Source organism: Glossina fuscipes, unplaced genomic scaffold (genome assembly GCF_014805625.2).
Source record: "Glossina fuscipes isolate IAEA_lab_2018 unplaced genomic scaffold, Yale_Gfus_2 86, whole genome shotgun sequence".
Taxonomy (NCBI): Eukaryota; Metazoa; Arthropoda; class Insecta; order Diptera; family Glossinidae; genus Glossina; species Glossina fuscipes.
The window spans coordinates 3,033,767-3,060,243 of NW_023998440.1; the positions used below are offsets into that span (position 1 = coordinate 3,033,767).

Genomic DNA, 26,477 nt, shown 5'->3' on the forward strand with positions numbered 1-26,477 from the left:
AAATTTCCCGCTCTTTTGGTGTTAAACCTCCCTGGATTTTGAAAGACTGCTCTTTTGACATCTCACTGTCTATGCACAAGAAAGAAGATACTCCAAATTACGTCTTCAGGAATCTAATAGCTGAGAAAACCCAAGTATTGGACAATACTGGTTGGAATCTTTTGTACACAGACGGCTCAAAATCTCCTGGCCTGCCTCCTGCTTGTGCGGTGGTAGATACTACAGGACGGGTTCTTCTCAACCACATATTTCACGAAAGCACTTCAACTTTCATAACCGAAGCCAGAGCTATCCTTCACGCTGCCAACCTTGCCCATAAAAACAAACTCAAAACCGTCATTGTTACTGACAGTTTGTCTGTATTACTAGCTACCCGGAACCCTTCGACTTCGAGATGGAGCACCATCAACAAATTAAGGAATATAATTACTACACCCGACGGAAAAATTAAAATGTTATGGGTACCAAGTTACATCGGTTTACTGGGAAATGAGCAGGCTGATCGAGCGGCAAAGTATGCTGCTTCTGCTCCTCCAATTATGGATGATGTCATAGAAAAGTTGGATCTTCAAAGATACATTGGAAGAAAAGTTAAAGAGAAAATTGCAGAAGGAAATTTACAATACCATCATCAACTCTACTCTTGCATTAACCCTCAATTAACTCAACCTCTATATCCAACAAATGTTGAGAAAACCAAGATCCAAACATTTTCGAGAATTCGCCTTGGTCATACAATTGCAACTCACCAATGGATCCTGAAGAAGTCTTCTCCCCCAATCTGCTGTTGTGGACAAACTCTTACTATAAAGCACATTCTCTGCGACTGCCTCAACTTTTCCTTGGCTAGAAGTATTGCATTTGGAATGATTAACCCTTTGTACATTCTACAATCAACTTCAGAACAGAATATCAATTCAATATTTTACTTTATTAATACTACTAAGCTTATTATCTAATATCCATTTTTTTAAATTAGAGCCGATAGCCTGTGTTGCTAGTGCTCAATATCTCTTTTTTTAGTCTAAGAATTCAATTCATTAGTCTAAAATTAAAATAATAATAATAATAATAATATTATTATTACAAATTTAGGCAGAGAATAAATTCTAAGACTAAAAGTCTTAAAGCACTAGCATCTAAGGCCTTCGGCTTTTTAAAAACTCTACCGCACTTGAGATTTGAACCCACGATCATTGCATTGCTAGTCGAGGCTCTTAGCTACTCGGCCACTCAGGCGGATTTGAAGTAGATTAAAAATTTATTAAGAGTAAGAAACCGGTTTTCGAAGGAGAAATCGGATTCCGAAAAGTGCCAAAAAACTACAAGTGAGTAATTCTTTTTTTATCATTTCAACACCAATCACTAGAAGGAAGTAACGTTAAACCGTATTAAGGAAAATTTGTCTTTTTTAGAGTTTTGCATAATTTCCCTGTTTGTGTATTCTGAATATATGTCCTCTAAACGTTTTTATTTTTATTTGATTATTCGCTTATTAATCTCATCATGCAACAGCGTAATAATTCCTAGCTAGATGGACTTAAGTTTTTCGACAATTTTCCTTCTTTTTATACCCTATTATGTTGCCTGTGGTACAAGGGTGTATTAGGTTTTGTGCGGATGTATGCAGTATCCAGAAAGACTTGACATATACCCAACTTTTATTATACCGAGTCGATCTAAGCCTGTCTATTTGTCCGTCCGTCCTTCCGTCTTGTTTTCTTCTTGTCTAACATATGGATCGCAGCATGTGAGATATTTTGATGAAATTTGATACACTGAAATGTTTTGGGCCAAGGACGAATGCTATTGAGGCTTCTCAGATTAAGCCTTATTTCGAAAATTCAATATATTAAGCGAAGTGGTGCAGGGTATTTAATCTCAGGCCGTGGTCCACTATAATGTTTTGCACTTGCTTCGAAGTAGAAATAAGGGGACACCCATATCTATATATATTCTTTGTGAAAAAAAATTTGAAATTATTAGGTAAAAAATCTTGGTCAAATTTTTTCATAAAGGGTGTTTTTGCAGACTACGTGGCCGTTACGCATTTCTCATAATGAATTAGTGGTATTCCAAGAGGTACTGCAGGCGTGTTGCAGCATTTTTCGTCCTAGACGAAGTCTATTTCGCGCCATAAAAGGTAAGGGTTATAATACGCCTGTAAAATCTTTCAAACAGTGGAAGCAATTGAAAATTCAGCAGACGATTCATTGCAGCCAATGGTCAAAGATCTTCATTTCAACTTATGGCATGTCACCTCTTTTGGAATCACCTTCATCATGAACGCGTTCACGTTTACGTGGCGGTTTGGTAAATGTTGATTTAGATTTAGCAAGTTCGGATTAATCAAGGCTAAACGGCTGTTTTAAAAGGAAAGTGGTAAACATGAACTTAATTGGACTTTTCAACACTCTTCTAAGTTTTTTCGCGAGCATCGTGACACGGAGGTATAGTAACATTATATTTCACCACGTCTGTCCGTTCGTCCCTTCTACAATAAGTTTGTCTCTTAGCTAAGGGCTAGTGAAGATGGAATCCTTCTAAACTTCTGACGTGAATTTTGTATGTATTGGTCTGAAACTCGGTACTACTTCTACAAAAGCGGTCTAAGAAAAAAGTCAACTTTGACTCAAAACATATTGTAATCAAATTTTATTCAAATATTTTGGAAGTAGACGACCCCCGTGCTTAAATGGATTCAGAAAATGATAGTTAAAAATAGTTGTGGTAAGGGTGAAAAGTTCGAATATTTCGAATTTATTTAGCTCATTCAAAAGATATTTTAATATAGATTCACGAGGCGCCCACAAAAATATCTTACATTATCTATTTTGGCCGATAGTAGGCTTCCAAATCCAACTATATTTTGTACCAAACAAGTGAACATTTGCGATTGTAAATATTTTTCGGAGAATTCTTCTTCACGAGAAAGAAACACAACGCCAATCGAAAATATGGTAACGCAAAACGAAAATTAATCATAATTGAAGGAGGATGCAACGTCGAAAAACGCCAAATGAAACCACGCAAAGCGGAGTTTTGGCGTATATACACATATGCTTAGCTCAAATTTTAATAAATACGTTCCCAAAAATATTTGTGTAAAAGAAGATGTTGGTTAAATAAAAAAATAGTCAATTGGTTCCATGGCTACAAAAGTAATTGAAAAGTACATAAAAAAAAAAAATTCTCGTTAGAGTTTACTTACGAATTTATTCCTGTTTATACATTTTAATTCAATTAATGTATTATAAAAAATAAATTATACTTTGAAAAATCAAACTAAATTAAGTAAAAAATACACTATGTGCTTACTCTACGCATAATTCGGGGAATCCTACTCATATGCGAACATAATCGAACTGAATTGCGAAAATTATAACGCAAAATTACACAACGCATGCTTGTGAGAAATAAGAATCAAAAAATGCACGGAAACATCAAAAAAAAAAAAAAAATTTATCTGAAAAATTCATGAAAAGAATCCACAGAACAAATTCATAGAATAATGATAGCCGTTTTAAAACAAGACAATTCTTGTATCGATTTTTATTCTTTTTAAGTTGTATTAGCTCCACAAATTTCGTGTAGAAAAAATTCGTGTAAAAAAAGCGTTAGGTGTATACATATCTATATACATATACGTACTTTAAAGTATATTTGTGTATATATGTACTTTAAAGGCGAAAATAATTTTTTCTTCATTTATACAAAAGAAAAAAAAAAAAAAAAGAAACTTAAAAGTTGACAGTAAGCGAACTAACTAAACATGGTTTTTTATTCAATACGATGGAAATAATAATAATAATAATTGGAAAAAAAGAACGAGGAAAACAAAAAGTGTTTAATGAACCTGAAGCCTACCTACTTGCATTTGTTGCATGTATAAGGTATATATAAGGTATGTAGGTGTTTAAATTCAATAGCAGAAACGTTAAGGTGGAGGTTAAAAGAAAAGCTTACATAAACATTCTTATGTGCATAAGCATATAAATATAAAGCGAAAAACGCAAAATAGATAAGTAAGGATTTATGATGAACCTCAAGTGAAATTATTGTAAAACCGAAAAAGAAAATGAAAAGAGAAATTTTACGACACAGCAAACCTTAAAAGAAAATTTTTATAAAAAAAATATGAGCAAAAAAAGAGTACACTAAGCCAAAAGCAAAGAAAAATAACAAGTACCGACCTTTCTGCGCCAACATCCGTTATAAAAAGGCATAATATCTGTAAATGGCGTTTTATGAGACGTAATTGCAGACTATTGTAGGCATGGATAGAAAGAAATAAGAGACACAGACGTTATTTAATAAAATTTTTTGTTTTTTATTTCAATTTATAATTTTTTAGAAATTTCATTAAAATGATTAGAATTAAAAAATTTATTACTATTTATTATCTCTTATAGAAATGGGAAAAAACAAACAATATGCTTTTTCTTTTTTTTTTCTTGTGAAGAAAAAATAAGAGCAACAGCAAAGAGGCAAAGATGTCAGATATAAAAGCCTATTAAAATCTTATAGAAATATTCATTTTCTCACTTATTGTTGTTGCTATAATACACAAACAAATTAAATATGTTGATTTATGGGCACATGTGCCTCCCACATAAAATACATACACACACAACTAATTGGTCGTCCTAAGCAATGGCAGTAAATGTATTGTGTTTACACACAATAATAATAATAATATTAAAAAAAATAAATTAAAAAAAAAAAAAAAACGTTCCCCTATTATTCATTTACATAAATATTAACAACACACGACAGTAACACTTGCAATAAAGGTTGACATTTGATAAAGAAAGGCAACCAAACAATTAAATAACTGCTTCTAGGTATACACTCAAAAAAATCTGTTAGTAATAAACCGTTAACTATCTATTACTTACTTTGAACTTTGAATGACTATGCGATGAGCATCAAACCTTAAGTGCTCTCCTCTCCCCCTTTTCCTAAATTCATCCTACATTTCACGATTTTAATAATAAAGGAAAAATGATGCAAAATTTATCTAAATCTTCCCTTTCAAATAAAAGTGGTTACGTGATAATTTTTTCATTTTTTCATTTTAATTCCCTCAGATATAAAGGAATAGAATTGTCTTCTGAAGATTATTAAATCTTTATTAACTAAGATAACTGTAAACATCTTTTTCTTTTCTAAGGTGGGGTCCTTGCAATTTTTGCATTCTGTTGCCCGAATTCAACCGAACACTCTTTTAAATCTCTGCATCTCTATCTATGATCACTTTTGTAGTACCTTGTATCGTAATTATCGGGACATATTACGTTCGCACGTGCATATGTAACATACGCAAATGCTCTTTAGACGAACACCTAAAATATATAAATTTGGCGTGCTTTATGTACGTAATCCGTAGTGAGATCTCAACGAACCATTGTCTAGCTCTATAACTTTAGGAATCTCATGACTCTCGCCATGTTTTTAGTTCAAAGCGCCATAATGTGTCCGGCTGTATGATGTGTCTACCAAACATCTGGTTCGAGTCAAAGTCGACAGATGGTCGAACACTCACGCAGGCCGCGATTGGGATATTTCAATCGTCGATTTGCAGAATCTGCACAAGTCAGCGTCTAGAATCCTCGTATTTTTCAGGTACTACATACGAGCATTATGTAGAAGCCTGTGACCAAGCCTACATCGCTCCTTCGTAATTCCAGTAGCCTATGAGCAATGCCGGGGTAGTTTGTATATTTATTGGGTGTACTACGCGGTACCTCCTGCGTAAGTGCCTCCGTTCGTTCATACGATCGTCTGGAACGTCTCTTATCGAAATGTTTACGATCAAAAAAGTTAAGATAGAAAATTTAAGCTGAACGTATCCTAGAATTTTAAAAAAATTCCCCCCCCACCATAGGATATTTTGTGCTTAAAGTTTAGCTTCCATGTCGTATTTCAAAAGCTTGATTTTCTTAATGCAGGCAACCGTCTGTGTTCTCCAAACTAGGCCACCTGCATACTAGTTGGCACGTACTCCCACTTTTAATTTTCCAAAATCCGCAACTGTTTATCAATAAGTTTCGAACTAACTAAATCTTAAAGGAAGAAGCATATTAGACTTGAAATGAAGAAACACTCTATGGCATATATATTGTTAATCTCGGTAAACTTCCAAATCCATTTAACATAGCATATCTTACGTCGGGACTTAAAAGTAAAGGCACGCTCTTGACTTATAACAATAGAAAAAGGAGGCGAGGACGATCGAGGTCAACTATGTCTACAAGCGCAAAACCCACAACTAATAATTAGTAGGGCATGTGGATCCGGGAGGTACGACAAATCTTTATGAGAAGCATCTTAAGAGGTGTGATCCATATACGGCAGTACATAAATGATTTACTTTATTATTCAAAAATTAAATTATAAGTTGGTTGATAAGGAGAAGACCAGATTAGCCAGTAACAAGCGAGTCTTACGAAAAAACTCGTGAAGGTGTTAGCTAGCCGATCGACGATACGCTTAACATTTAAATGCCTCTATAGAAACTTCTTAATAAAAATCACAACGAAACTTGTCTGTTTGTTACAACAAGCAACGAGACTTGGGTATCTTTGCAATGAGCGAAAACGCCATAGCAGCAAATAAGGATCGGTATCCTTTATATGATCGGCTCATAAGATCCTAGTCTTCTCTGGCCATAAAAGTCCAACGGTCTTATCAAAACAACTCAACATATCACCAAGCTGGTAAATTTTGAATTTGAAGCTGGTAGAAGGTAATCAATGAAATAATAACAACAGAAGGATTTATGTTTTCTAATCAAATGAAGACGCCGCGAGGAATTAACTAATTTGATCTAACGTGAAATATGGCAAAGAGGCCAATAAATAGCAGGTATAGATTATACAAAAGAATAAACGAACAGGAAAGTTCCTCACATTTTAACTAAAACTCCCAAAAGTCGAATGGTGGACGACGACTTACCCTCCAACATCGAGCACACGTTGTCATTATCGGGTCAGATCGTCCATCTTTTTTAAGACTAAAATCTGAGGAATGAAATTTGTAAAATCATGTTCGACGGGTCCGAGCACTTATAGCTTTACCTCCCAACGTAACAACACAAGTTTTTACAAGCAAACTATGCGTTGCTTCCTTTCTGGAACAGATACCAAATGCATTTTATCAACTGCTCTACTTTATTCATTCTATATTGCACAAATAAGTGATGAGAGATATTGAAAGTGACTGAAATACTGTAAGTAACTGATGGAAGATAGGAACATAGCAATACATCCCAAGATACTAAATGAATGGCGCATTGTAAATGTTTGCTTTGACTTGACAAGTAATATTAGCCGTAGGTAGTAAAATACTATATAGCACTTTCCCGCCAGCCTATTATTTTGGATGCTATGTATCGAATATTCCACTTATGTAATTTATTATTATATTTAAATTTTATCTTTATGCTCTCGTATAATTATTAATCAGGAAACTCCATTCTGAGAGATCTTGAACCGGCCGCCCGTTTAATCGAGTCACACTGTACAATCATGAAAGCGCGCGAAATAGTTTTTAGCAGATAGCACTTCGTCACAAAAGCAAGTTAAAGAAAACTTTTTTATAAAATCGTAATTACAATAATAATATAAGTGATAACATAAGTTCTTCATGGCACATGGAAGATAAAGAAGTAACAGTTTGAATGAAAAGTATCTTGTGACAAGTACTTTTGCTATTAAATAGATTACACTGCAATTTTGCTTTGCAACTTTACTTAACGGGAGTTAACCGTGACCAACAAGTTAGTATTCACGGGTTCAAAGCTCATCGCGGTAGAGTTTACTTTCGCCGCTGCTATAGGCACTGTTCACTCGGTAAGCCGATTGGCTACACATATCCACTAGGTTGCGGCCGCCTCGCTTTATCTTTCCCTTTCTTTACTTCTTCTCGTTCGTCCTGGCCGTCACCGTGTTTCACGAATAGGGGACATTACCTGAGTGTTTGGTCATTTACAGAAAAAATAGATATTCAACCTATAAGCAAAGCCAAGTACCTTTTCCAGTCATTCTGATGATTTAATGCCACTTTGCCGAATTTTGTCGGAAAATGGCAATGATGCCGAACGCAAACAATTTGCACAGGTTGTAACTATATAATAACTGCACTATAGTACAATACCATATATGAAACGTTAACCACGCATGACGAAGGATACTGTACACGTATATTGAGCATATTAAAACTTTCCCAAATAATACTGGAATTAACATGAGACTGAAACTAGAAACTAGAAAACCAATATCTGACACTAAAGCTAATATCGTCATTTTAGCTGACAGTTAGCGATTTATAGGTAACCTACAGACCATAGTCGTCAAGAGATTCATCCTTTCGTTGATGTTAAAGTCAAGAAATTTTTGAGAATTATTTGCACTGAATGTAAGAGAGTGCATTTAAAACTATATTAGATTGTGTTAAATATAATATATACGGTAGAGGTGAGGAAATATGATAATTGTTTAAACACTTACATGAAAAGCGAACGGCACACGTTTGTTATTGATAGATAATAATAAGTTAACTAATCTAATTTTCCGCTTTGTTTGTTCCGTAAGTCAATAAATTACATAATAACTAATTCAAACACAATCGATTGCATCACAAGAATTTGTATGTAACGCAATAAACTAACGAAATGATAAATATATTATAAATATCAATAAAAAAGAAAATAAACTAAATGCACCTTTTTTTAACTATGTATGATACGCACACGTCACTTTCATTGAAGAACAAATCGTTTACCTTAGCTTACAAGGGCTTTATATTCCTTAATTAAGATAATCCCTTACTTATAAACAAAAAAGAAAAGAAAAAAGTAAATGAATAAACACATTTAAACATTTCGTAGTTAAAGGAGAGTAACTTGATACCTGCCTCATGAGAGACCATTTTGTTTAAAATTCATTACTGAATGTAAGAACACAAATATTGTTTGGAATGTGCTTTAAGGACTTCGGGAAGTGTAAAGTTGCACACGAAAAAATAATTACTTTTTTCCCTGGGAAAGCTAATTTAAATCACCAAATAGAGCGTAATTTAATTATTGAATACTGTTTCAAAAAATAATCTCTAGAAGCACTTGTTGGTTCATTCTCCTAAGCTGCTTTATTGATTTCTCTTTTCGAGCTTTCTCGTTTCTACTTATTTTTCATGTGTTAATCCCATATAAGGAAAATAACGCACTTAGTCCGATTTTCAAGACATATATTTTTTCACCGATAAGGCTTGCAGAGATCTCTGTATGAAAACGAAGAAAATTCCGTTCACTGCCCACTCGTCAATTTTTACGCACTTGTGGATTTCCTGAAATGCATTCTTCAAATCGAAGGGAGACAAACCAGGCAGATATGGGTATTAACATTAAGCAACTCTATAAAAAATAAATAAAAACTGTACGACTTCAGCCAATATAATTCTTCGTGTCCTCTCGTGGATTACTTGCACCTAAACTGAGATGCTCTAAATTTCGTTTGACAGGTCTTACTATTCCTCACTTGCTTCCATCACAAACTGCTAATAATCAGATGTTCTTGTCACCCTTACTCGCTTACTTTTGAAGCTTTTATTATTTAAGTAGCAAAAACGCAAGCCAGCGATATTCCGGGAGGATTTCAATGAACATATAATATAGTTAAAGTATTCCGGAATTCTTCCAAAAAATACTTTCATACAGTTATAAATTAGTTTCTGTCGTTTGACACCAAAGTGGCACCAGAAAGTTTCTTGATGTTGACAGCCGCAACAGAAAACGTAACATCGTAAGTTTGATGGTCTCGTAACAGCATAACCTTGAAGTATTAGTGCCGACTCCCTATCCGCGTCATTTCCAGTAAAGTTGACTTTTGCTGCTTAATACGATAAGTGGTGCTGGTAACCCTTTATGAATGGTGAGTAGTGAGTGCGTTACGATATTCAGAGGCCAAATCACCATGACGCAAGTTTGGAGAACAATTAACATAGTTGATAAAGCCGATAAAGCCGAATACCTACGGCAGCGCGACCTGTATTGTGACTTGTGACAAAGAAATGAGTCCCACCACTAAGGATTGCTACTACCAACAGTAATTGATCCGATGGCGACAAAGAAAATGGCCGTGATAAGCCGAAAGCCATGATGTCTTGAGTTTCAAGTACGAAGAAATTTGAATTCGTATAGCAAAACTCCCGAAGTATTAGCGGTTCTAAAGAAGAGAGCAAAAAAAGTCAAAAAATGTTTGCTACTCCTTCCGGTCGATGGCACCTGGTCTGTCTGAGTAGCCCTTAACATCATAAGAACATACCAAAAAATGTGTCGAGGCGTGTATAGTCTCAAAAGACGTAAAGTTCGTCCGACGTGATATACGAGTTCTGGCAGAAAGATGGGAAAAAGTAATAATTAGTCAAGGGCACTGCTTTATATAAAACGTAATTTACGGTTCTTTCACTACAATTTCGTAATTTTTGACAGAAAACGACGCAAACTAACCTAACGACAAGCGAAACCTTTATTTGACGACTACGACCCAATACCGAGCAATATTGGGAAAAAAATAAACGAGTATTACATGATCAATAATCTTTCCAGCAATGTGTAGGTTATACTCAACGTTGTTCGGAAAAATATTCAAGGTCTGATAAAAAATTTCCATCATAATTATTTAAGATTAGACTTTTTTCTCACATTAAGGCTTACTTTTGATAAAAAGAAACGTTTTGAGACATGGCCACCACATAAGTTAATTCAATCTGTGATATAATGATATTAGAATATGTAATATAGCAACTTAACCTAAGTGTCAAACCCGAACGGTCCTAAGACTTTCATCTTCACAAATGATTCGTTTCAAATGCATCGGTGTGGGAAAAGGTGCCGTAAAAATGGAGCACCAGCACGGTTCAGCAGAGATCACAACACAGAGACGAACACACGGACAGAGAAATTTAAACAACTTCTGAATGATTCTGAATTTATTCAAACTTAATATTTCATTCAATTTACCAGTAATGTAGGATATAATTAGAATAGTTTTCAATATAAATTTGTTTGTTAACCGAAAACACACAATTAACAAATATATCGAATAATAAAAGGTATCGTTAATTGGGAGAGAATAATGTAAATTACCTAATGATTTGAAATTATTTAAATATAAGAGAAGCGTTGTGCGTTTTTTTTTCTTTTTTTGTTTTCCTGCTATCAATTAAATAATAATTTGATCTTTATATTAATTATAAATAATTTAGATGCAAAATGTAGAAATATAATATTGACTGAAATTAAATAACAATTGAACACATCGTTAGGGTTAGATGATCGAAGTCACTTTTGATTTGGAATCATTTTACCAGTTGTTATAACTACAACGTGTATATACCGCGTACCTTTTCTCCAAAGATAAATGAAAATTTTTTGCAAACAAAGCTCAAAGACCGTTTATATGCATACTTTTGTATAATTCATTAAAACAATTATTAATGCTTAGACTAAAACATTCCTATTTAAGCAATTAAGAAAATTACATTTGACTGTGACCGAACTCTTTACAAACCAACACTACAGAAAAAAGCCACGCTCGACGATTAAATACCCTACATCATCTTGCAGATATTCAGTTTTTCAAGACAAGCCGTTATATGAACAGTGGTTGGAAACGTGGTCCGGTCCAAACCATTTCCAATAGCTTTCGTTCTTGAGTTGAAACACGTCGGTGCACCGCATTTTATCAAAATATCTCAAAAATTGTGCTCTGCAGGTTGAATACAACAAAACAGGACGGACAGAAAAGATTAAATCGACGTAAAAAGCGATTCTGGAACAACCGGTGTAGGAAAAGACGCGTCTATCTCAAGTTCTTCTAGCTGTTGCATACATCCATACAATATAAAATGTTGAACTTCTATACTTTACATTGGGAACGTAAGGCTCTTTGCAGGTATCAGATAATCACCTACAGGAAGTATGCCGAAACTTTTTTCATTGTTTCTGTCGAAGTTCATGAGTAATGGGAACAAAAATCCAGAAAGCAAAGGCGCTCCCAGTCTCTGTCGTATCTAGCTGGTTCCCCAGCATGCAAGAATTTTGAAGCCGATTTCTTAAAATTCATATATAATGCGTATGCTACTGCCTATCATGACTATGTAAATTTTACAGAGTTTCTAACAAAATGTATATACCTCTATCCTAGGGTGAGTGAGTATAAAAAAACCCAAATATTACATACAGACTTGTTGCACAAGTCATTCAATCGATTTCTAAATGACACGTGTGCTACAACAACAAACTAAAAAAAAAAAACAAAATAAAAAAACATGTTCTCTTTTCAGCGAACCTTGAAAGCTAACTACTAGACGCCATGCATGGCAATCGATTTGGTTGATCAGCGAAGACGTTTTTACAGGTTTACTGCGTTTTATTACATGTAGAATATTACTAAACATTACATTAATAATTACACATCCTCTTTACGTTGAGTTGGTTAGCGCTGCTTATTAATAAAATTGTTTTCTCTGCTATTGATTTCTTAAGGGGTCTCTACACCAAGTCTTTTTTAAGCGCATCGATTTCATTCGCGCGAACTTGATTAAAGGAAAATTGATTTGTTGCCCCACTTATCTGTTGACAAATATCAAAAATATAGTTCAGAATTTGGATCGAATGGTGAGATCATTGTAGGAACTGAAGCGTATTTTAACGCTTTTGAGAAATTATTCCACAATACAAATACCAAAAAGTTTCAAAACATTGTTAAAAATAGTTCTCATGAGCAGAATTTGACTTTGTTTAGTTTGTTTGAAAAGTAATTTCATGTAGATTGTCCACAAAAATATTTTAGGTTTTTTAATATGGACGGAGTACGCTTTCAAATCCAACTATATCTTAATTTTACATATTTAACAGATATGGTAGGTGTCTTTGCTAGTCAAATTCGAATTTATCTTCACACCCTTCCACATGAGTAATGGAAAACACCAAATAAACGTCTAAAAATGTTTAATGGGCTTCGGCAGCAGAGTGCTTCAAAGCAAACAACAGAAGGTAAGAAGAATGTTGAAAATGCAAGTTCGACTGTTCCACGATTAGCGTTTGCATACGCTGAATAAACTCAATAATAGTAAAAGGAATATTTGTTATTTTATCTAACGAAAGGTCAAAATCAGCGAATTTAACTGTCGCGTATATTGTTATATACCTCGCATTACCTTAACATTTGTCGCCAATAGGTGTCGATGATCAAAATACATGCAAGCACCTACTACTTAGGTGGGAATCTTTTCCGACACCCCTCACATATGTTAAACTTTACCCAAAAAAAAAAAAAAAAAAAATGTGTTTCAAAAGGCAAGCCCTGATCCATAGACGTACAAGCATCAAGTTTATTTACCCTCAGAATTGACTCCTTTTTTTATACATTGAAAAATAAAATAAAGAACAGTGGAATAACGCATAGGGCCGATTAGTCATGTTCTTATCTGTATCAAGACAGTCATTATTTTCCATTACAAAATGTCAGTCAACTTATTTACATTTTAGTATTTCTCGTTATTTATTTGATATAAAAATAAAGCAAGTATATCAGGGTTTGCGGAACTATTTGCAGAACACACTCAGACCCAGACTTCAAGCATGTCTTTTAACAGCGCAATTAGTTTTTTATTTTCTAATGCAACAAATTCACGGCACCTAATTGATTATATTCATAAGAATAATGCGCTAAACAGAGATATATCCAGGCTACGGTAGGTGTAAAGTAAAACTTTAAGAAAATTTGGAAGCAAAGGTAATGAAATAATCACCCAAGCAGTTTATGGGTACAGAAGAACTGAAGTGCTTAGATTACCTTTGAAACCCTACTGAAAGGAAATTGCTTTGTTTCAAATGCCATTTTGTCCCTCACTTATTACATTTCTTTTAATAATTTTGAGATAAAAAGGCCGTAAATGCAGATCGATTGGGTTCTGTGAATATCTTATATTTCACTTTACCTACGAAATGATGGACTTCATTTACCCTGCATGTGATAGGTGAGAGAGAAGCTTATCAATTAAAAGAAAAAAAAAAAAACTTCCTATATTGACATAAAAGATAAGTGAATAGATATCTGAACTTAAAAGGAAATTTTATACAGTTAATGTAAAAAAACCAAATAATTTGTTTATCACACCATCACCTCGCTTGAATGTAATTAAAAAATAGTGGCATGATCAGGGTGTCGATTGGCGCAATACGCTTAAAGTTCATAGATACACGCACGTGGAGACATTTGTAATTAAATCTAAGTAAAGGAATTTGCATAAAACACAAGTAATTCGATAAAATAGAAATAATGCTCGTTTTCATTAGTTTTCATTTATTTATTTTATTTTATTTCTTCTATTTATGTGAAACCATTAAAGAAAAAAAGATATGAAAAATGAGATTAAATTCCATAGAAAGTTATTTAAAATTTCTATTTGTGGGACCCTTAAAAACGCTTGCTATCAAATAACTCAAATTGTGATAAACAATCTCATTACCAGTCAACATTTTATTTGTTTTTATAATTAATTAAAAACATTTTTTTTTTTTTTTTTATATGATACTCAACCGCCGCTTTAGAAGACGAAACTTATGAGTTATAATCAACAAGTGTCAAATACTTTATGCAGCTGGGTCATCAGTTTATAGCGTTCATGACGTTTATTTAACTACAAAGAAAACGTGTGAAAACTTATTTTTATATCCACCGTCGAAGGATGAAAGTGTAATAATTTCGTCATTCCTTTTGTAACTCATCCCCAGAATACTTGCGACTAAATCCCTGGCCGTTAATAAAGCTTTCAGCTTTTGGAGGAGGTACAATTGTGAACCTGAAACCGTGATTCGAACAGCTTACAGTAACTGTACTGAATGTACTGAATGCGGCCAACAAATAACAAGGCCACCGCAGGGCGGACAAGTAATTAGGAAAAACGACCAGAGTTCGATTACCAACAATGAAGACCACACTGTATTTACGATTAGTGTGCGATTATAGTCGCAGTCACTGCTTGGTCGATAAAGGCATTACATTTACCGGTTGACCGTACATGTCCCAAGTTGCGGCGACTATCAATTCTCTCTCTCTCTCCCTCTCTCTCTCTCCCTCCCTCTTTATCTTTCTCTTTACTTCTTTCTAATGATCAACATGATACATACATACATACGTGTACGGAATATAGTCTGAGAGATTGGTCTTTCTTTGGGGCGAAAAAAATAGAGGAACTGAAACAATAGAGCAAGTCTGAAGATTTTCTTTTCATAATGGGCGAAATAACGAATAATACTTAGCGGAGACGATATCAGGCCCGAAGGTCTCTTAGATCCGTATATGCCAACCGACTAAATAATCGAAGGGAATTTCTGTTAGCTGCATTTGGTTAAAAGTCGTCGTTAAATAATAAGTTATACTGCCATAGCTTCAATTTTTTTTCTTTTTTTTTGCCAAAGAAAATTCCAGAAGAAGAAAATTCTTAAAAAAGTCTTTCGAAGATATAAACGTCCCGGAATCAATTCGTCAATCTTTCTGTATAGGTTTTCTGTTATTTAATTATAAATATAAAAAGCACTTATCCTAATGCATTCCCAGTCCAAAAAGTTCAATGGTGGATATAAGAAAGTAAAATTCTATCAATAAGCTTTGAATCGCCCTGCCGACATGCCTTGAAATTTCTCGCTCAATTGTGGTAGGTATCCAAAGTTCGCCATAATGCAGAAAATTCTCTCCTGCTTGTTGATTGCTCAACTTGTCACGCGATTTATTTATGAATATTTTAAAAATAGATTTTGACAGTTGGAAAAGTTTGTTTAGTGAAATCGTGCGCGTTTCACAGAAATATGAAAAAAATTATTATTTGCGAGAACAATACTATAAAAAATATCGGCGTCTAGTTAATAGCGCTGCTGACGCGAAACAAGTATGCCGTTGTCGAACGTCATTATATCGGATATTTAACGTCATCTTTCGTATGCCGGGCCATCAAATATATATAAAAAAAAGATTCTTTTTACATTTTCTTTGTCGAATTGTGAAAAAATGAAGCAGTGTGAACTGGCTTATGTTTTTTTAATGGATGGCTTATGTTTTTTCAATGGATGCCTTTTAATTTCGGTTTAAACTTTCGATTCGTAGCATTAGCTGAAACTCCGCTCGAATCAGTAATAAATAATATTTGTTGATACGAAAACAGCGGCACACAGCCATGTCATGAACTGCAAATTTCAACCGTAGATTCATTTACTTATTCTAATGAAGGACGTAAAATACTTTTATATTCCAAACCAGTTGTGATTAAGTTTGTGCGGACAGTTATAGAACACGCAGGAGAATTTCAGAGATGGAGCTACCTTTCATTATACCGAACGATTCAAAAAATGATCCCGTCTGTCTGTCCATTTTCGATTCTTGTGTTCCAGCTACAAGACACAATTTTTGAAAAAGGGTGTGAAGATAAATTCGAATTTAACTAGTAAAGACACCTACCATTTCTGTTAACATACCTCTGTTAACGACTTAACAGAGCTCATGTTAAATAATTACAATTGAGATATAGTTGGTTTGAAAGCCTAATCCGGCCATATTAAAAAAAAGAAAATATTATTGTGGGCATTTCATGAATCAATATAAAACTACCTTTCAAGCAAACTAAACAAATTCAAATTTTGCTTATGGAAACTATTTTTAACGGTATTTAAAATTTGGTATGTTAGCGAAAACTGCATATGAAAAAACACCCAAATTTGACACTCTTGTGCGGCCAAACTAAAAAATGTCGCCTATATTCACCTATATCACGTGAATCTATATGAAAATACCTATCGATTAAACAAAAAAAATTCACACTTTTCTTTCGGGAACTGTTTTGAACGATCTTTTGAAATTTGATATGTTAGCGAAAAATGGTTGTGAGTATAGTATAGCATATATATATATATACTAGTATAGTAAAGTATAGTACTAGTATAGTATACTTTAGCATAATGCACTATATTCTAGGACAAAAAAAAACTATACTGTAGTGCATTGTATTCTAGTACAAAATACACTATACTGTAGTACAATATATTTTGGCAAGAAAAAAGCTATACTGTAGTACAATCTATTCTAGTACGAAATACCCCAGTGTAGTATAAAGTAGCATAAAATACGTAATACTATAGTACAATATATTCTAGTACAAAATGCAGTATACTGTAGTACAAAAATTCACTATACTGTAGTACAATGATTTCTAGTACAAAATACACTATACTGTAGTACAATGATTTCTAGTACAAAATACACTATATTGTAGTACCATGATTTCCAGCACAAAATACACTATACTGTAGTACAATGATTTCTAGCACAAAATACACTATACTGTAGTACAACGATTTCCAGTACAAAATGCATTATACCATAGTATAAAAATTTTGCACTGTGGTACAATGATTTCTAGTACAAAATACACTATACTGTAGTACAAGGATTTCTAGTACAAAATACACTATACTGTAGCACAATGATTTCCAGTAAAAAATACACTATACCGTAGTACAACGATTTCCAGTACAAAACACACTATACCGTGGTACAAAAATTTTGTACTTTAGTACTATGATTTCTAGCACAAAATACACTATACTGTAGTACAATGATTTCTAGTACAAAACACACTATACTGTAGTACCATGATTTCCAGTACAAAATACACTATACCATAGTACAAAAATTCTGCACTGTGGTACAATGATTTCTAGTACAAAATACACTATACTGTAGTACAATGATTTCTAGTACAAAATACACTATACTGTAGTACAATGATTTCTAGTACAAAATACACTATACTGTAGTACCATGATTTCCAGTACAAAATACACTATACAGTAGTACAAAAATTTTGTACTGTAGTACAATGATTTCTAGTACAAAATACACTATACTATACCACATTTTACCATTTTTCGCTAACATATCAAATTTCAAAAGATCGTTCAAAACAGTTCCCGAAAGAAAAGTTTGAATTTTTTTGCTCATTGGACAGGCGTTTTTATATAGATTCACATGATATAGGTGAATATAGGCGACATTTTCTAGCTTGGCCGCACCAGAGTGTCAAATTTGGGTGTTTTTCCATATGCATTTTTCACTAACATAGCAAATTCCAAAAAATCGGTAAAAATAGTTCCTGAAAGCAAAGTGTGAATTTTTTTTGCTTAATCGATAGGTATTTTCATATAGATTCACGTGATATAGGTGCATATAGGCGACATTTTCTAGTTTGGCCGCACCAGTGTGTCAAATTTGGGTGTTCTCCCATAGCTATGTTATGGTAACATAGCAAATGTCAAAAAATCGGCAAAAATAGTTCCTGAAAGCAAAGTGTGAATTTTTTTGCCCATGCAATAGGTACTTTTATATAGATTCACGTGATATAGGTGAATATAGACGACATTTTCTAGTTTGGCCGCACCAGAGTGTCAAATTTGAGTTTTTTTCCATATGCAGTTTTCGCTAACATACCAAATTTTAAATACCGTTAAAAATAGTTTCCATAAGCAGAATTTGAATTTGTTTAGTTTGCTTGAAAGGTAGTTTTATATTGATTCATGGAATGCCCACAAAAATATTTTCTTTTTTTTAATATGGACGGATTAGGCTTTCAAACCAATTATATCTCAATTGTAATTATTTAACATGAGCTCTGTTAAGTCGTTAACAGAGGTATGTTAACAGAAATGGTAGGTGTCTTTACTAGTTAAATTCGAATTTATCTTCACACCCTTTTTTTGAAATAATGATGCACTGACCTGTTGTGGCCCAAGGGCGAGTGCTATTTAAAATAGATCGGAACGGATCACCTTTCGACCACTCACAGCGAAGCGGGGGTATAGCGTATTTAATGGTCGACCGCGGTAAATATTAATCCTTAAAAGCATATTGTTGCCAATTGTCTACTTTCCAGTTTCATTTAATTTTAACGTAAAGAATGTGCACTTAAGGATTGATCTAAATAAGTAAGAAAATTATATTCGGCAGTGGTCGATTTTCCGTACCCACCATTATGTTTTTCGCATTCTATTGAACAAGTTCTTTTATCTGATACCCATATCGCTGGTATCATTAAAAAGAGAGTAGTCACGATATCTACCGTATTCATTCCAGAATTAACTAATTTTTAGGCAAATAATTTATCCTCATTGAGGAACGTACAAAGTAGTTTTATACATTTTGTTTTATTTGGTTTCCGATAAATAATGTAAGCGAAACCTTAAAAAAGTAAAAAAATAAAATTTAATCATTTGTAACTTGTGAGCTTGGCCCGTTGCATGGTTTTGTCCCATTTTTGCACATAAAGAATAGAGTGTTTCGAAACGAGGAAAAGCCCGCAAAATTTTGTCAAGAAAAAGGGAGTTGCGTTCAGTCTATGCTCCACTATGGGCTTCTGCTTTAATCAATTTTGCCCAATACCAACCTTGCGAAAACTTCCAATGTTTTTACCAAATTTAAAGCCGATACCCACGCGACCACGAGAGCACCAACAACAAACACCACAAAGACGCATAAATAGACAGACATGGCTAAATCAACTCAAAATTTCACGCTTAACAAAAATATGTATCCTTTCTAGGGTCTCTGAAATTTCCTCTTCTGTACATATATTATGCAAAAAAATAAAAGCCCATCTTACAGTGGTGGGTATAAAAAATTTAGTTTCAAACTTTTAATTTTTTTAGAAAAATCTGCCAAAATCGGCTGTAAAAATTGCTTAAAGCGAACCAATTAAAACCACGTGAGAATATGGATTCCTCTAAAACTTTTTTTTGAATACTTAAGGTATAAGGAAATTGTGAAAAGAAAAACGCTTTGAAATAGCCTTAAAACATACATCATTTCGGGGAGGCTTCCCCTCTCATTTCGTAAGCGATATCTCTTAAGATTTTTAAAATATTCTTCTGCTGTGTCTACTGTTCATGCTTTGTTCGTGCCACGCATTGAATTTACTTTAAGGACTAAGTCATAGTGAAAGGCAAAGACGTCGACGGGACCTGATTGAAGTTCTCATCTAACCTTTGTAAGGCTTAACCACGCCTTCACTAAACTAGAGTGATTTCTCTACAAATTCTCCTCACAACTTAACCGGCTTAACTTCAATGAAAAATATCTCATTTCGGGAAAACACTGCCGGTTCCTTCTTTCCCCTCATACGTTTAATGCAAGTGCATAAAAGGCGAAAAACAAATTGTCGGATCGACTTATGAACAAAAGGAGCAAAAACTCTTTCTTACTCATCGTACCGAGTAGATGAAATCTATTTTTTCTCATTTGTTTGATTTTAAGGTGATTTTCGGACTTTTAAGGAAAAAAAGATATATAAACAAAATTGTGAAAATTTCCAGATCCAGCAAAGCAATAAAGAATGTGTGAATATCAGACAATTGTTTTAATTCTATTCAATTAGTTTTATCACAATTAATTTTACCTTGAAAATGAATTTGAAATCCATTGAGAGGCAAATGAAACAAAGAAAAAACGTAAAAAAAAAAAAAACGACACACAACGAAAATAGCATAACCATAACACACAACAGCGGACAGAAACAAATTTTGCACATTGAAAAGCGCAAAGTCATGAAATGAAATGTTTTAAAAATGCACAAAAACCGTACAATTGCGAACATTGGTGACAACACGAGCATACGGGGAGAAGATCGAGACAGAGAAAAACGTTACGCTACTAATTGGCAAAACGGTAGAGAAACAATCAACAAGTGCTCGTGTTAAACAAACTGAACTCAAGCATGGACGACACACCAACGTAGGCAGGCAAGCGAGCAACAATAACAAAATATAGTAAACCACCATAAGCTATATGCCACTTTTAAGTGTATTCCAGGCATCCATCGTCAGCTACACTAAATATAGTGACGGGAAGAACTTTTAACAGTTCCTATAGGAACGACGCTAGCTGTTCTTCGTGAAGTAGCTCTCCCGTAAATAACTCATTCGAATTCAAATTTTCGTTTCGACTTCTTACTTAAGGCAGCAGCTTAAGTCGTTGCCTTACTAAGCAGGTTAAGTTTTTTTTTTTTTTTGGGTAGTTCAACAAAAATTATATGACCTGGGTAGATATCGAGTAAACTCGATAGCTACCGCCATTTCGTCCATTCGCCGTAACCAGTGGTGAGGTTACAGCTGGCGATAAAGTATGCATTTCTCTTACGATCGGATGAAAAATTTTTCGTTCGTAAAACTGCAATATCGATTAAACTCGCCACCTGTCGCCTATCGATTCGCTGAGCTGCCAACAACAGGTATGCATTTTATCTTACTATCGGATGAAGAATCTTGCCAATCGTGAATTTACAACTTTCACTAAAACTTGTGTTACTACCGAACGAAGAACCTTGCGATTGTAAAATTACTGTCCAATAATTTATCGAAGTCACGATGAGTTTGACTCGATGTCAACAGTCATAAACACGTCCGTGATATTTGAAGATGTTTGTCTCAATTTTCCTTGTTTTGAAAATTCAAAAAGGAAAGATGAACTAGAGGATTGTCCTAGTTGATTCAAAAACCGTTATTACTGAAAATATAAAGAGAATTTATTAGAGTCACAAGGAGTACTAGATACCATCACCACTACGCCATAGTATGCATGCATTCGCCAAAGTTTTGAAATTTTCAATTTATTCAAGTATTTGGAAAAAAAAAGACATCTCTTCCCGTTTAACTTCAGAACGGTCCACCGGAAAACTGTCGATTGCTGTCATCGATGTTTAACGACATTGAGCTCTTATAGTACACATCGTTACAAAAAAAAAAACCCAAAGTAATTCGGCCAAAATATAACATCGATGACGGAGTCGAAATTTAATGACTTCAAACTCAGACTTGTTAAAGCATTTGCAAAACAAATGCCATCTCTTCCTGCTTCACTTAAGAAAGATCCTCCGGAAGATTATCGATTGCTGTCGCCGATATCTAACGGCATTGAGCTCTTATAGTTAGTTCAAATCGTTGTAAAAAGAACCTTAAAGTAATTCGGCCAATAAATAACATCGAGGCCAAGATCGAAATTCTATGACTTCAAATTCATGCTTTTGCGGAATCAGAAGGACAAACTATTACCATCCCCTCTAATGAAGCGAAGTTTCAGAGCGAAAGAGAGACGTAACCCAAGAAGTTTTATGCAAAGAAGAATCCTTAATATGGTTAAAAGGCCACTTTTCAGGATGACCTTTCCTGGTAGGTTACAAAACCCATTAGAAAAAACTCAGGCTTTTGTTTATTTACAAAGCTTTACTTCTTTGGATGGCTATTTATTTCATTCGATCACTTAGAGCTTGTCTAAGCAACACTTCTACTTTTTGAACGCGCGCCCTTTTTCTTTGATGCAGGGCTGATTCGCGGCGGAAATGTAGCAGGAGAGATTGGATGGCGATCAACAATGCCTAAAGATGGACAATTTGCTTTGATCGTAAGGATATAAGTTGGATATGCAGTGCTATCACTTAGTCAAGCGTTTAGTACCACCGGCATAAACCGGGTTCAGTTTCCGATGCGGTGCCCTAAACTTTGTAAAAGAATAGTAATAAAAACCTGATTCCCACTATGTAGCCCTAAGAGTTACAGATAGATTTAATCCCTGTACTCTTACTATAAAAAAAAAAATCCTTAATATATTTCGAATTGTTACGAACAGATTGGCAGACATATAACACTTTTTTTTTATGATTATAGATAAATTAACGTACACTTGCACTCAAAAATCAACAGCGCGCATTTGTATGTAAGTAGACGACACAAAAGCTAAATTTTATTGACACGTTAAATATTACTACCATTGCAGCAGCAACAACAACAACAATAACAATAACAGCAATAAGAGACATCAACATTATATTTAGCAAAGGAAGCGCATGCTTTCGATGTAGAATATGGAAAAAAATGTAAATTGTGAAATTGAAAAAAGAAAAAAAATAGAAAAATAGGAAAAAATTTCTTTTTTTAAAAATGCAACGGAAGTTTCGGTGTTGTAATCACAACATTTACTAAGATTTATGAAAGAAAAAAAACAACAACAAAAAAATATCGGACAATATATATGTATATGCATGGAAGTCGATACGTATGTGTAAGTGATCTAAATACAGTTGCATGTACAGCACATGTCTTTATGTAAGCAAGAGACTACATTCACTAGGGGCTCACGGCTCATGGCTCTTGGCTCATGACAAGTGCAACAAAAGACTAAAATTATTGTAAACTAAGCTGACAATGGTACTACATATCCATATATGTAAGTAACCAGCCTTACACCTAAAAAAAAAAAAAAAATGGCAAAACGAAAAAAACATCTAATGAACAAATAAAAGTTAAACAACATCGTACAAATTGTTTTCCAATCAAACCGGTTAGGAAACTTGTCCAACCCAGAAATGAAGCACATTTGACAATGGCCATGAATGGGGTAAAGTAAAGAAGAAAACAAACTTTTGTATAACAATACATATTGTCAGAATGTGTTAGTGTGTTACAAAGGAAATGTTAGAGAAACTTTTTATTTTCAATTTCCCAGCGAACCAAAAACGCAACAAAGAACTTTTACAGCAAATCAGCATTCTTCGATTGCGATTATATAAGCCCGAGGTCACTCTAATCTTATCTATCTGATCTAAACACGACTGTTCTTCCATCTGTTTATGATTTGTAATTCAAAATCAAGAGAGAGAGAGAGATAGAAGGAATGAAAAAATTTGCTTACAAGTAATTAAAACAAAAATCCAAAACATAAAGGAAAGAGGATTCGTGAAGTATTTCTACCATCATAAGTAAGAAGATAAACTAAATTTCTCATCCTGGGATACCATCGCAAAACTCTTCTCGTTTAATCAACGAAAATATGTGAACGAAATTAATTACATCTGTCCACCCCGGTTTCGAATCCATTTTCCAGACTCTTACGCCTTACACCGAATAGACAGTAGCTTCTGTTTTTCTTTTAATATAACCAATCATTTGGTCATTTGCACCCCATACTTGTATCAGGTTCTTGGTCAGAATCTTAAGTGCATTTACGTTGATGGACTTAATCACAAAAGTTCCTTAAAACCAAAGATAATTAAAGTGATTTACGACACGCCTTAGCTTGCAAGCTTTCTCTCTCTCTCATGTAACAGAGAGGACTCATTCCAAGATTGCGGTTCCAGATATGAAAGTTTGGGTATGGTCCAAACCGAGGCCTATAACCACGGTGATAGTCAGAAAGAAGTAGGAAAAGAAAAGGCGAAAAGGAGCCCAATCCATATTACTCCAGTATGTGCTGAAAATATTTAAGAAGGCCTTTTAAAGACTTCTTTGGAAAACACGCTCTAATACACTCACAGAGAGCATATATCATAATAATAATACTTGTGAAATTTCTATTGACTGTCGCGCATCTCTCTTAATAGATTTTACGAAACTTGTTAATCGTCTATGTACACAGACTTTCTATTCCTTGAATACTTAATAACATGACAACAACGATCCGTTAAGATAGTGTAACCGTTTATCATACGGTTTATTGGGCTTTAAATAATAGCAAGAAAATTAACAAAAAAAAGTACATTTTTTTAACACATTTTATTCGCGTATACTCATAAAATTTAATAAGTCATAAAAAAAATTGCAAAATAAAGAAATATTGTTACTTATATATATATGTACATAAATGAAATGCTAGTATAGCATTATCATAAGGAAATATAAAAAGTTGGGCGCAATTTTTACAAATGTTTTTCTCAATGGAAATCAAAAAAAAAAAGCAAAAAATTATATTTAAAATTTATCCAAGGTACACCGCCGACAAAAACATAACTGTAAAATATTGAAAAACTTTCAAAAATAAACAATTTATAGAGCAAAGGCAAAATAAGTTTAAATAGTGCGTCTCGACATGATTTTATGTAAAGGCAACATTCACACGAATCTTCGTAAAGAGTGTAGACATAAATTCGAATCTTATCAGCAAAGACATTTACCACAACTCTGGGACTAAACTTTGCCATATAAAAAGCGTTAGTTAGGTTAAAAGTTATGTCATTTTTGCAAACGCAGCGGAAATTTGTGTGAAATACTGTAAAAATAACTAAGATATTTTTTCCGTGAAGCCCTTTGAATAATAGCCTGAACGGAATGTAAAATCGTTTTTTGCGTTAGTCATTTATCGGCTCGTTTTGCTCTTCAAGGTTAGAATGGCATTTTGTTTTAAGGTTAGAATGACATGTTTATTCGTAAATAATAAAATCTTATATGATTCTCGCAATTTATTTTGAAACCGTCAGCCAAACATCAGGAGGGGTTTTTGAGTTTCGCAAGGGTGGCAACGCAATGGTTGCCGCCACAAACATTTGCGATATTTATCCAAATGCATTAAACGTTCTAAGTGTCAAAAATTGTTTTTCTAAGTTCAAATCCGGCAGTTCCGATCGTTCCGACTCGTGCCAATCAGGAAGACCAACAACTTTAGATGGTGAGTGAAGAGCGAAAGTGGAAGCAAATCCGTGCCAGACAATCGAGGAACTCTTAACCACTCTTAATCAACCTTAGTCGACCATACGAGTACATTTGCAACCTCTTGGTAAATCAAGCAGAGCAGATACGGATAATATGTCCAAGAAACCAAAGCTAACCGATCAATCATATCCAACTTATTGCTTCAACAGCGCAACGCAGACACGTTTTTTAACGTTCATCCTTCAACCTTCATCACTGGGGAGATGGGAAAAATGCTTCCTGTCTGGGAACCCAAAATGAAGAAGCCAGTGGGCTTTTCCGAATGTGCCAGTTTAACACACTAAAAAGTCAGTTTTGTGTGGTTTGGTGGAGTACTCAGGGAGTCATTCATTTTGAAGTAGTGAAACCTGAACCACTGTGACCAACTGGATCGAACAAATCAATATTTAGTTGAAAAGTGTCCCACGATTGTCAACGGAAAATATGTTATTCTGCAGCACGAGAATGCAGAACCGCATTGTACAAGGCAAATCTTGGAAAAAATTAATGATTTGGGATGGGAGGTATTGCCTAATCCATACTCGCCCGATGTTACGCCGTTGGACTTTCATTTATTCCGATCACCACAACATTTTCAAAGTGGCAAACAATTTGAGAGTTCTGATGATGTCCCCAGATCTTTTGCTCAACAACACTATATGGCGACAGGTTGTTGATAACAGGAGTGATTACATTACTGATTAAAAATAATAATTTGGTAAAAATGTTATATAATGTTTGAATTTAGTCTAAAAAAAAAAAACGACATCACTTTCCATTCCACCTAACACCTGAATTGATGATATCTATACCGCTTTCGGAGTAACGTTACTTTTAATCGCAAAATCATTTTTAACGATTCGACTGACTTAATTTGGTTCGAAGGATTTGATCGAAACCAAAAGAATTTCAT

At 34.1% G+C, this 26,477-nt stretch overlaps 1 protein-coding gene across 2 annotated transcripts in view; it reads right to left on the reverse strand.

Moving 5' to 3' along the window:
* Positions 1-26,477, reverse strand: part of LOC119638239 (ubiquitin carboxyl-terminal hydrolase 43) — a 49,348-nt gene that overhangs the window by 11,647 nt on the left and 11,224 nt on the right. The window contains exon 2 of one of the 2 annotated variants that reach the window (XM_038034905.1): positions 4,194-4,265. The exons of the other annotated variant lie outside the window; for it this stretch is intronic. Coding sequence (XP_037890833.1) covers positions 4,194-4,265 — 72 coding nt within the window. The remainder of the gene's footprint in view (positions 1-4,193; positions 4,266-26,477) is intronic. 2 annotated transcript variants of the gene reach the window in all.